Raw genomic sequence first — 12,571 nt, forward strand, 5'->3', positions numbered from 1 at the left:
CTTGATGGAATGCAGAAATTACAAGGTATTACCGATGTCTGTATACCGTATTCGGCTCCCAGTAGGATGTGAATTCTTATTACCTAAGTTAAAGCATTTTTGCCTTCGAAAAGCCATACGTTCGACAAAAAAGCTATACGTTATAAACTGGGAAACTTAATTAATTTAAATATGAAAACGTTCTTTTTGACAAAGATCCAAATATACTTGTGTATGAGAATCAACGAGTTATTTATCTACAAAAAAAGTTAGAAAGAAATTTCATGCACAAATACCGCAAGAAATTATATTGGATCATCAAGAAACTACAACGAATATTGATGTACAACTTTGCCCACAACTGATTCGTTGGGATATTGCTCTAATCCTGGCTCCTTGACGCCTTCAAATATGGACCTATGTTTGCCCACAAACCAAGATATTGCTACAATGAAGTTGTCATGCCAAACATTGAGATGCTCATCGTCAGCATGGATGAATGCAAAAAAGAACTTTATCGATAGAAAGCGGCTTTCAAGATAAAATCCTCTAATGAGATGAGGCAGGAAGAAATCTTATGGAAACTTCTACTGGAGAGCAAAAAAATGGATTCTGGACAATCATATCATTCTGAGATTTTACATATCATTCAAAGAGCCAAGGACAGAAAAGCATTTGGACCTGATAACATTACTGCTGACATAGTCAGAGGTCTGTGGCAAAGGCATCCTGACCTCCTCTTTCATCTTTACAATCTCTGCTTAAGCCATGGTGTTTTCCCGATTGCTTGGAAAAGGGCTTTGTTTGCGCTGATTCCTAAGGATAAATCTCTGCCGCCAACCACTAGCAACCTCCGCAACATCTCACTTCTTTCTGCCCTGGGTAAAGTCCTTGACAAACTTTTGCGTAATAGACTTTCCTTGCATTTGGAGTCTATTGGATATCTTCACCCTTCTCAATTTGGTTTTAGAAGACAGCGTAGAACTGTTGATGCTTTGATGGCCCTTACATCCAAAGTACGTGAACTCCTTTCATCATTTAAATATGTTCTGAGTATTAGTCTCGACCTGGAAAATGCATTTAATTCTGCTTGGTAGTTTCTTATTCTACACAGGCTGCGAGGGAGCAGGTGTCCAGCAAATCTCTACCAGCTAACCAGGGATTTCCTGTCCTACAGGAAGGTCATCTTGAGTTCAGGTACTAACACTTTTTCCCATCATTTGCAGCTTGGCTGCCCTCAGGGTTCTGCTTGTGGATCTCTCCTATGGTGTATCCTGTTTAATGACTTTCTCTACACTGACTTTGGTGAGCATATTAGTGCTCTGGCTTATGCTGATGATGCTTTTTTCCTTATTCCTGGAAGCTCGAGGCGTGAGCTCGAGACTAGGACTACTGCTGTCCTTACTGTGGTCAGTGAGTGGGGCAGCTGTAATAAGCTACGATTTAATTCCAACAAGACCAAAGGTATTGTCTTCACTGAACCTTACTCTCTACATTTTTACTCTCGCACTCCATGCATTAAGACGTGGGGTCGATCCATTCGCATTGTTCCTCACTTGAGGTTTCTTCGTGTTGTCCTGGAGCATAAACTGTCTTGGGGTCTCCACATCCATCAGATTACTGATAAAATCACTCTTATATTTAATAACTTACAAAGGATTGCTAAAAAACATAGGGGCTTAATTATGATGCCTTAAACTGTATTTACAATGTGGTCTTCATTCCCATTATCTCGTATGCTGTGGCTGTCTGGGAAAGCGGTGTCTTTTTCAGTCACAACTACCGCTTCATCTTCAATCTGCTCAGTGTAGTGCCTTTCTCAGGCTCAAAAGAGCATATACTACTGCTTCAAATTATTTTCTTCAGATCATCAGTAGGAAACCACCTCTGGATCTTCATTTGAGGCATATTGTTTATATTTCTCATATTCGGAAAGGCCAAGACATCATTATGAACTCTACCTCCTGTAATGAGGTAACGGTATATCTCTCTCATAACGAGAGAGATATACCGTTTACCAACCTCCCTCATCCAGCAGTGACATATGGGTTTGAGACATCCTTTACAGTTGCTGCTGATTATACAATCTTCACAGATGGATCAAAGAATGCAGAGGACACAGGCTCGGCCTTCGTCGTTTTTGCCAATGAGGAGGAATTATATCAGAATTCTGGCACTCTTCATCCTAACTGCTCTATATTCCAGGCAGAACTCTGTGCCATTTACATGGCTGTTCAATGGTGTGAAGCCAATCTTACTGGAAGTAGAGTTACAATTCACTCTAATAGTGCTTCAGCAATCAACGCATTTAGGAATCCCAACAACCTTTACCTTCTGGTCAGGAAAATTCTATACCTTGTGCTCAAAACTCCTATTCCCTCGAATGGGTGAGGTCATCAGGTTGTCCTAGATAATGAACATGTAGATCTACTTGCCAGGTAGGCTGCAACTAGTACCTCTGGCTCTAGTATTTAGTGCTTCCTGCCTCTTTTCTTAAGCTCCAATATTGGAACTACGGCTTGGATCTCTGGAAGCAGAGATGGGATAGCTACAATGGCCTTGCCAGAAACTTTTCCCATCTATTCATGACCTCCTTTTTCACCACTGGGTTATTCCGGACTTTGAAACCACACAATTCTTCACTGGGCATGGAAGATTCAGGGCCTACTTGTACAGGTTTGGCAAATCTGCAACAGACATCTGTACCATCTGTAATTGCCGTGATGGGGTTGAGCAATATACATACATGTGTCCGATGACTGATAATGCTGAACATGAGCTTGCCCTTGCTCTTAGCCAGAGGGGTATTAATTGGCCTTGTGAACTTCATGACCTTTTTAAGGATAGTGACACCTACAAAGCATTCAAACAATTGATTCATAAATATCACATACGCTCCCCCATTCATTAAGTTGGTCAAGTCTGTCACCTAGCACTATTTTCATTTGCTCCCTGCACATTATTGTACATATCATTATTCGTTCTGTTGTAACATATATCTGTGTAATTTTTATTATCATCATTAGTATTGTCTATTTTATACTACTGTACATGTTATTCTACTCTCAAGCTATGTATCATATCGGTTAATTTGTATCGGTAATCTCACCATCTGTTCATACTTCTTCTCTATCGTCATAGGGTTTGTACGTTATCTCTCTGTTATTATGTATGTATTTACCTGTGCTTTGATATATCTCTGTATTCAACCAGATTATGCTCTGGCGGTATCCGGAATAAATAAAGATAAAGTTAAAGTTAATCATATCATCACGCTAAAAGCTGATAAAGTTAGATCGATAGTTTTGTTTTAAAAAAGAGAAGTATTGATATAAAGCCCAATTAAAGGGCACACTTTTAAGATCTCAATATCAGTATTATAAATAGAGTTTTCCACACCAATATTTATCATAAACCATCACATATTCCATCGTTTATACAAGCGAACTCATACGACCCATATATCTATAAAATAGCTGCCTTTCATGCCTTAACCAATCCACTGCACGAATTACGAGGACACGTTAAAAAAGCTTAAACGTCTTGAGGACATAGTAAAAACGCATGGTTACAAAAAACACCTTATTCGTAAATTAGCGATCTCGTATTCTAACAGAGGTACTCCTACCCCTAATAACGCGGTATTGCGAAACGGGAACGCTCACAACACCCTCCCCATAGTTTTAAATTATAACCACAATATGAAAAGCTTATACAGTAGAGTCCCGAAAACTCGGCACTCGATAACTCGGCAGTCCGGATAACTCGGCCACACCCTGGCAGGAAAAAAACCCCTTAATTAGTTAAAACTATAATTTTCATTACAGACAGTTTAATGCCTCATAAAGTATTTTTCTGAGGTCTGTTTTATCAGGTAAATTACTGTACACAGTATATTTCTTAATTTTCATTTTCATGCAGTAAAGGCTCTATGCTTTCCTTTGTACGTAGTTTTCCTTTGTTTAAGGGTATTTGGGCAGTTTATTCTGTGTTGTATTCTCAAGCAAACAATACATACAAGTACAGTACAGTATTTTCTGAGGAAACACTCGTACTTATTTTTTTAAGTAATAAGTACAGTATTTTCTGAGGAAACACTCGTACTTATTTTTTTAACCCCATTCCCGATAACCCGGCATTTTCACAAACTCGGCCATCCTTCGGTCCACATTAGCCGAGTTTTCGGGACTCTACTGTATTAAAAAATTGCCCGTCACAGAGGTGAAACATTAAAATATAGGCTTGTTCTCATTATTAATAAATTTTTAGAAACGGAAATGACAACGCCGACATGCTTAGTGTTCCTGGCGTTTATAGAATTACTCTTAGAGACAATAGATCCCAGCGTGATCTTAAGTACTGTACATGGGTGCCACCACACGATCTCTTAAAGTGAGGCTGGCTGAACGCAAGTGTGATATCAGTAAAGGAAAATTCTCTTACAAAGTTTTTAAATAATTTACGTGGATTAAATCGAATTTAAGTTTCTCCAAAATATTTTTTTAATTCGATTGCTCTCTTAAGTATAATGATTGCCAGACATAAAATACTTGTCTTTCTTTGAAATTAATGCAGCGGTTGCTCTACAAATTTGAATATTTTCAGAATTTGCACTGTCCTTATTTGGTCTTCATGCTTAGATTATCTTACGATTGAAGCTTGGTCTAGATGGGCTTGTATGTCGTTGTCTGCGGCATACCTGGCTAGGCCGGTGTTATAATAGCTAAAACTTGTCGTTTATACGATAAATAATTCTTAAAAACGTTCCAATTTACGCATTCCAATTTAAAGAATCTTGAGGAGGATCTCCTATGTAGATCGAAACGTTAGAAGTTCCAATAGATGATCGAATTTTCAATTGACTATCCTGGAATTATTTTAAGGTTCAATTTGTTGCTGTTTTGTATAATATATTCCAGACTTGCAAAGTTTGAGCTAAAAATTCTGCTTTGACAATATTATTTTCTGAGATGTTATACAGTGCGTAGCAGAATCATATGCCAATGTAATTTTTTTAAACCTTTTAAATTATTTACAATAGATGGACAAAATTTTTCATATCTTTCTATCATTATCTTCGAATGACACACATCAAATGTCATTCCGATCGATTAATCCACACATAATTTGTGCAAACTCATTTTATGTATTTAATTCGGAGAAATTTTGGTGTTCAGTTCAAAAATGACCTTCCAAAGTTGTTATATTTTTATTAGTGATGCAACAAATAGTATATTTGGTGTATAGTATGTCATAGTATATATAGTATACATATTATACTATATGTATAATATAGTGTATAACAGTATAGAGCACACTCTGCTCTCTATTGGCCCACTGTCACTACGCTTTTTCAATCGCGTTCATTTTTGACAGTTGTAGCGGACAGACGTAAGCGTCATGGCAGTATGTGATAAGTGATGATATCAAATGTGGATAACAATGAAATGTGAATAACGGAAAAGGAACAAAGAAAGACCGCGAAGTGAAAATGTGAAAATAAATACAAAATTGAGTTGATAGAACAAGCCGAAGCAGCCTATTGGCGCGAAATTTGCAGCCGTCAATGCCAAACAATTGTTGTCATAGTCTTCGGAAAGCAAAATGCTTGTAATGAAAGTCACTAAACTTGCACGGGCGAAAGCCTGGGGCCGTTCGAGCTACCAAGCGTCTGGACCTTCAGTTATGATAAATAATTTTGTACGATAAAACAAAAAAGTTAATTTAATTTTCAAGTTTATAATAAAGGATAATTTCATAAAAACTCTTTACAGATCATTATGTTTTTCAAATTTTATCACCAAGTTTCGATCTAATGTGCCCACAAAGTGAAACATTCATGCAAATTTTTTATCCTTTTCACCCCTTTAGGGTTGAAGTTTGTAAAATCTTTTCTTATCACGTCTAAACATTACAAAAGAAACACACCCTCAAATTTTTAATCTTCTAGCACTAGTAGTTTTGGCTCTGCGTTAATTATTCTACCGGACTTGTTCTTTTATATACGAGTATATAGATGACTAAAGTACATAATAAGTACGTCGTTTTCATTTCATTTGTTACCTTTTTTGATTTCAAAAAATAACTTAGTTATATTACTTTTCCTTCGATATTTTGCGTAAATAAGCAAAAAATTGCGCTTTCTCGAACTCGAAATGTATGTTCAGCATTAATAAAAGTTACCAAAATGATTAATTTACTGTTTTTGTGATTTCTCACTCCTTTTTTAGGTATTCGGTATTCGGCCGAATAGGCCGAATACCGAATACCTAAAAAAGGCGTAATGGTAAAATACCTAGAGGGCGTAATGGTAAAATACCATTACGCCTTCGGCCTTCGGCCGAATAGGCCGAATACGTAATGGTAACCGAATATTCGTTGCATCATTAATCTAAAAATGAAAAAAATGTGGATATTTTTTAAATGTATGAATGCTACAAAATCATAGAAAGGAGTACGATTTTGTTCACCCAATTTGAAGCTGAATAACTCTTGTGGTTTTAGTCCAGAATTCCCGAAAGTTTTTCAGGAAGGTTTACTTATTACGTGGATAAATAAAATTAAATTTTTGTGGTAAAGGTTCAGGGGTGCGGAGACACACGGAAAATAATGTGTCGTATTTCGAGTGGGAGAATGAAGATTTCATTTCTTATTTGCATTTACAATTTTTTATGATACTTATCTCTGTCTTCAAAATTATGTTTTTTTTTACATTCCAAAATTATTTATAATATAAAATCTTTTAAAATAAATTCCATTACAGAGGCACTGCACACAATTTTAACTGTTACTGGAAAAGTTACGCAATACATGTCTGAATTTTTTAATATATTAATTAGCTATTTCTGCTTCTTAGTTATTAGATAATACGAATTGTACTTACCTCTATTCTTACAGTGGCTGAGCTAGTACTCAGACGTTCAGGCTCATTGCTAAATCTGAATGTGTCTGCATCGTAATGTGTAGAGTCTTTCAGATTATGTTCTACTTTTGTCTGTGAGTTCTTTAATATATCTTTATTCCCTAATCCGATTGGCTGATTGCATTCTGCAAAATATATATGTCGAGTTTAAAGAATATCAGGTAAAACAGAAAACTAAAATAAACTATTATATTTACCACAAATCAATAAATTTATATCACAGATATTGTTTTTATCTTTTTAGAAAAACTTCTTTAATTAAAAAACATCCACTGTTATAATTAATTTATTATCATATATATCTATAATTGTATCTTTTGTTGTATCTTAATGTTTACATTTTTATGAATATTATCGCCCGGACGGACTGGCCTCGTGAAGTTTTCTGGGTTCACTCCACGTCTGTGACGCCAGAATAGGGGCCACTTACCCTTAAAAAGACCTCTCGCCTAGGTAGATCGCCCAAGTGTTGTATTGCCGTAGCTTAACAAACAAACGTTACAATTTTAAAAAAAATACTCTGTATATTCTTCGATGCCCAGGTTGCTTCCTAATAAACACTGAATTTATTTATTCTCCAGCTCTAAAACATTAAATGTTCTGCAATTTTTACAAAGTTTAATAAATTAATTTTATTAATTATTTTTAATAAGTATGGTTGCTCGGGGCCGTCAAAAATTACATTATGCGAGTTTAGGGTAGGGCGCTGTTACCAGGTGTGTTTTGTCAGACACACCTCCAAGTTATACAAAGAAACACGAGCAGATAGGCGCTAGGGTAAAAATTACTACGAAGATCAGAAATGAGCCTCTCAGTTGGATGATTGCAAAGCCAAGTACAAACAGAAAAAAAAAAGTTTATTATGAAAATTTATAAAATCAGGTTTAAGAAGTTGGCCTCCTTTTATCTATAAAACGGTTGTGGTATCCGATGGGGTGGATTGTACTAGGTGAGGTGAGTATACCCGGTGGGGAAAATTCAAACCGAGCGGTTGGACGAATGTTTGGTTAATGTTTTTTGGCACAAGGGCCACATAGGCCAAGCTGCGCCACGACAAACGGTGAATTTGTCTACCTTAATCTATATATATGTGTGTATATACATTATGTATATGTTACTGTGAATGACCGATATCTGGCGAATGTCAACATTCTCCGGTGAATATCAGCATTCACACAGTCGTTTCTTGTATGTACGAAATATTTGCTAAATATCATTATTTCTCACTTACACCGGCAAATGTCAACATTCAGCATGCACTGATGATGATGAATGTTGAATAAAAATATTTTTATTACGTTAAGACAAAAATGCAACATTTTAATATGTCAAAATAGGAGAAAGCTTAAGTAACAGCACATATAAATAAACTGTTGAACCTAAAACGAACAGTATATCTTTAATCAGAAAAGAAAATAATACAATAATAACTTACACATAAATTATGTGATTAACGTTATACCATTATATTTATTGCAACAACTTAAACTGTTGTGAGACTTTGAATGCACAGAGTCCCTTGCTTTTACAACTGCATTTATTCGTGGAACAATTCTTTTTGCAATGACAGCGTGTATAGTCTTGCCCTCCACTTTTCAAATTAGCTGCAGCTGTTTCTCTCAGCGATATTTCTTGAGAAGAAATCTCATCTATGGAAAGTAACTTTTCTTTACAAATTACGAACTGATTACGTTACTATGTGATTACGAACTGAGCTGTTAATGGTGTCTATTATTCATATATCGCCGACACCTTACCGACGACCCCTCTCATCCTTTGCCGCTCGATCTGACAAACCGATCCCCACATCACGGGATTAAAAGAACAAAAACGCCATCCAGTGACAAAGTGGACAGTTTCCACCAAACCGTTGCCGGAAAAAGAGATACGACCGCGTTCTACCTCTAGCTACCCACAAAGTATTTGGCGACAGACTGTCGCCTCTCTGTCGACATCAACCTCCACCAAAGCTTACCTGTGCATGTCGACATACACAGGCGATTGTTCGAATGTATAATAATATAACCAAATATTCGGTCTTTCACCGACCTATTTTGAATGTGTCAACATTCACCGGAGAATATCGACACTCTCTAATTTCGGTCTTTCACAGTAACATATACATTACTAACGAACAACAACAAATACAGTAGACCCCCCTATAACGCTTAGATACGTTCCACGCTAACCGAAAATTACGTTGTAGGAATGATTAAATACATGAGCCAATCGCAGCCCGATAGGTGGGAACTTTACGGACTAAGGCTGTTTGAAAGGTTTTCTTCTATAAAATTAACCGATTCTAGACTAATTCCACTCAACATTTCCAAAATACGTATAATTTTTTGGGAATAATCTGTATAAACTATGCTATAAACAAAAAATTATAGGATTACTTACCGAGTGTGTACCGTTCGACTACGCCGTTGCTTAAAGCTGGTTTTCATCGCGGAACAGCACACTAAACGACGGCCGCAATTTCTGATAACGAATTTTTGGCAGAAAAATAACTTGACCTTTGGAGACATCATTAATATAAATAATTTTTATGGCCGTTGAATAAGAAGTGTTTCTTTCACAAGAAATGTATAAAATTAGTGCTGTATTAGACTTACGGTACCTAATTTACATACTGTACAGACGATAATAAACTCAACTTACTAGCCTAAAATCTCCGTAGCGTGTTGCCAGGCGGCAGAAAGCATATATATAATTATAATAAAGTTACAATAAATTAAGTTAATATATAATTATATATACAGTACCTAATTTATATATAATTAATATATAATTATATGTACAGTACCTAATTTATATATAATTTATATATAATACTAAACAGACGATAGCAAACTCAATTTAGCCGCTCCGTAGCGTGGCGCAGGGTCGGAGGAAAGTAGTTCGGCTGCTCATCCACTATTGGTCCAGACTCTATCAATCTTGTCGCGAAACGACGTTATAGGAGGTACGTTATACGAAAGTTGCTACAATTTTTTCGCTACGTTATAGGAATTGTCGTTATAGGAACGTACGTTATAGGGGGGTCGACTGTAAAACAATAACAAAAAATATACAGCAATAAAAATAAACAAACCACAATATATATTTTATAAAAGTAAATAAATAGTTGAATAACTTTACACATATTAGGGACTTTTAGAAAGTCCAGAAAGTTGTAAAGATTTGGCCATTGGCCCAAAACTTCTCTCAGACTTGCATTTCCAAAATACAGTCTATGCCTCGTCACCAAGGCAGAGCAATCGCACTGTTATGCTATAAATCATATTTAGATATATTTGGCAGAGTGATTTTGAGCCACTTAAAAGAAATATAATGAGAAATAATTTCAATCAGGGAGGATGGAGACTGCAGGACCTTAAGTCCTTGAGAGCCTGGAATACTCTCTTCAACTGGCTAATATGGTTAATGCTATAAAAAATCAGAACCATCCTCTTGCCCTCATCACCCATTATATATTAGGTCCTGTTGTTAATGGTATTACTAAGAATAATGATAATTTCCATTTCCTTTTCAACAACTCCAGTGAATATAAAAAATGGGGAAAAATTCTTACTACCATAATTAATAATGAGTAAATTGGTAATAAATTAAGGCCCGGTACCGTCTACATGACCATTTATAAGCAAAGTATCAACAAAGATCTCATGTATACTACGATTCATTGCAATGAGACCTGGATTAATGTTGGGAGGCTCCCTGCTGAGTAGAGAGATGTCAGGTGGAGAATTCTGAACAACATCGTGATGACTAGGGAGTATCTTCACACCTACCAGCGTCTACGTTCTGCCCATTGTCTTGGTGTGATCACAATGAAAGTATCTTTCACATTTTTGTTTGGAGTGCAACATCGCTAAGCAAACTTGGCACTGGGTAGACCAAATTTTTAGTACCTGTATCTCCTGGCAAAACGTTAAGTTCCACCTAATTTCCCTTTTAAAAAGCAAAATAATTGCTTAATTAATTGGGTTACTGCTTTGACCAAAAGGGTCATCTGGAAAGCGAGATGAGCCCTTACTTTTGAAAATAAGAAAAGGAACGCAATACTACAATTATAAGTAACAATGGAAGTGTTAAGTAACAATGGAAGTTTTAAGTAACAATAAAAGTTTTAAGTAACAATGGAAGTGTCAACAATGGAAGTGTTACGTAACAATGGAATTGTTAAGAGAAAGCGACGTGCAAGACGCAGATGCAGTTTTTTTCGTTTTTGCGGGAAATCGAACATATTTTTAGACCAATCTAAGAATTCTGTAATTAGTCTGGAAACAAGGGGACCCAATTCTTGCATTCGGTGAAAACGGGTAAGGTTGACTGTAACGTAATAATCTTTATCTTAGCTTTTTTCGTCTTTCCTCGGCATCTTCTGTCTTCACCCAAGTGGGCCTTAAATAAGCAGTACACAGAAAGCCCTCTCTTCCTCTCGTTCATTCCTGAAGTATACAAGGTCTGTTGAAAAAATACGCGGACTGTCTGAATTGCGCGGCTCCAGTTTGTTCCAGGGGAATCAGCTTGGTGTAGCTAGGTTTGTACAGATCGTCTGGTGATAAAGCCGTTTCCCGATTACAGATATCTGTACAGTCGACCCCCCTACAATACTACCATTTATTAATGCAGACCCGCACCTAAAAGAAGATGCTCTGGACCAAAAACAGGGCATAGAAACAATTGTGAGCGTATAGATCCGACCTTGGACCACAGTTATGCTACAAATTTATTTCTTATGACATATATGCAGTCCAGTAAGGTATATTTATAATATAAATTTAAAATATCCTTATTAAATATTCTATTTTTTCTTATTGCATACTTTGTTTCTTTTTGAAGAAAATGGTGATGACTGTAAAAGCACGAATGAAGACGAAGATAATGAGACATCTGGTCCAGTATTTCGGGACTCCGGTAATCTTGTTAGCCAGCCACTGTCACCAAAATCAAAACAGATTAATGAACTGAAATCTCAATCGCATAATGCGTTACATAGAGTTAAAAGAGTGCAGAAAAGTAAGGAGGATCTCTACGAAGAGATAAGAAAATTAAAGTCTAGAGTCAACACACAGAGTACAAACATAAAATTAATTTTCAATCCTGATCAAATGAAAACCCTTGGAACACGGGGGATAAAATGGCAAAATAATACGATAAGAAAGGCTCTGCAGTTAAAATCTGCTTGTGGAAGATCAAGCTATGAATAAACAATATTTAGTGATTACGGGTGACACTTCGTTTACTTGCAGGAAACACGAGTGTTAATTACTTTCGTTTAATTTATATTACTAAACAAAGACTTGGAGTAAATTTGCGACATGTCTTTTTACCGCTCATAACACGCTGCAACGCAAGCCTGATAGCGGAGCGTTTGAGTGGAAAAAAAACTACCAGTGGTGCGAACCCAAACTGCACGCTACAACGCAAGCATAAGGACAGAGCACAACTGACCAGACCACCAGCGGCATCGGCTCAGCAGCGAATTTTTTCCTATATTTATACTTAAAGTACACGTAGTACCATCTATTGGTAGGCAATTTAACAAATCGTTATTAAGTGAATATCTACTGTATATAACCGGTTTCTCTCACGGTATGCCAAAACGGTCACTAGGTGCGCCCCTAGCTATTATTTAGTAGAGCCCTCTATAAACAGGGTATGGTC

General features: G+C 36.4%; 1 protein-coding gene across 1 annotated transcript; it reads left to right on the forward strand.

Annotated features, from left to right (window-relative positions):
- Positions 1 to 536: 536 nt before the first annotated feature.
- Positions 537 to 2,370, forward strand: LOC111618371. The gene is made up of 2 exons (XM_023359882.1): positions 537 to 995; positions 1,846 to 2,370. Exons 1-2 carry the CDS (start codon positions 537 to 539, stop codon positions 2,368 to 2,370), a joined length of 984 nt encoding a protein of 327 aa, XP_023215650.1.
- The last annotated feature ends 10,201 nt before the right edge of the window (positions 2,371 to 12,571 follow it).

This window comes from Centruroides sculpturatus, unplaced genomic scaffold (genome assembly GCF_000671375.1).
Source record: "Centruroides sculpturatus isolate CEXI.00-Female unplaced genomic scaffold, Cexi_2.0 scaffold10, whole genome shotgun sequence".
NCBI classification, from domain to species: Eukaryota; Metazoa; Arthropoda; class Arachnida; order Scorpiones; family Buthidae; genus Centruroides; species Centruroides sculpturatus.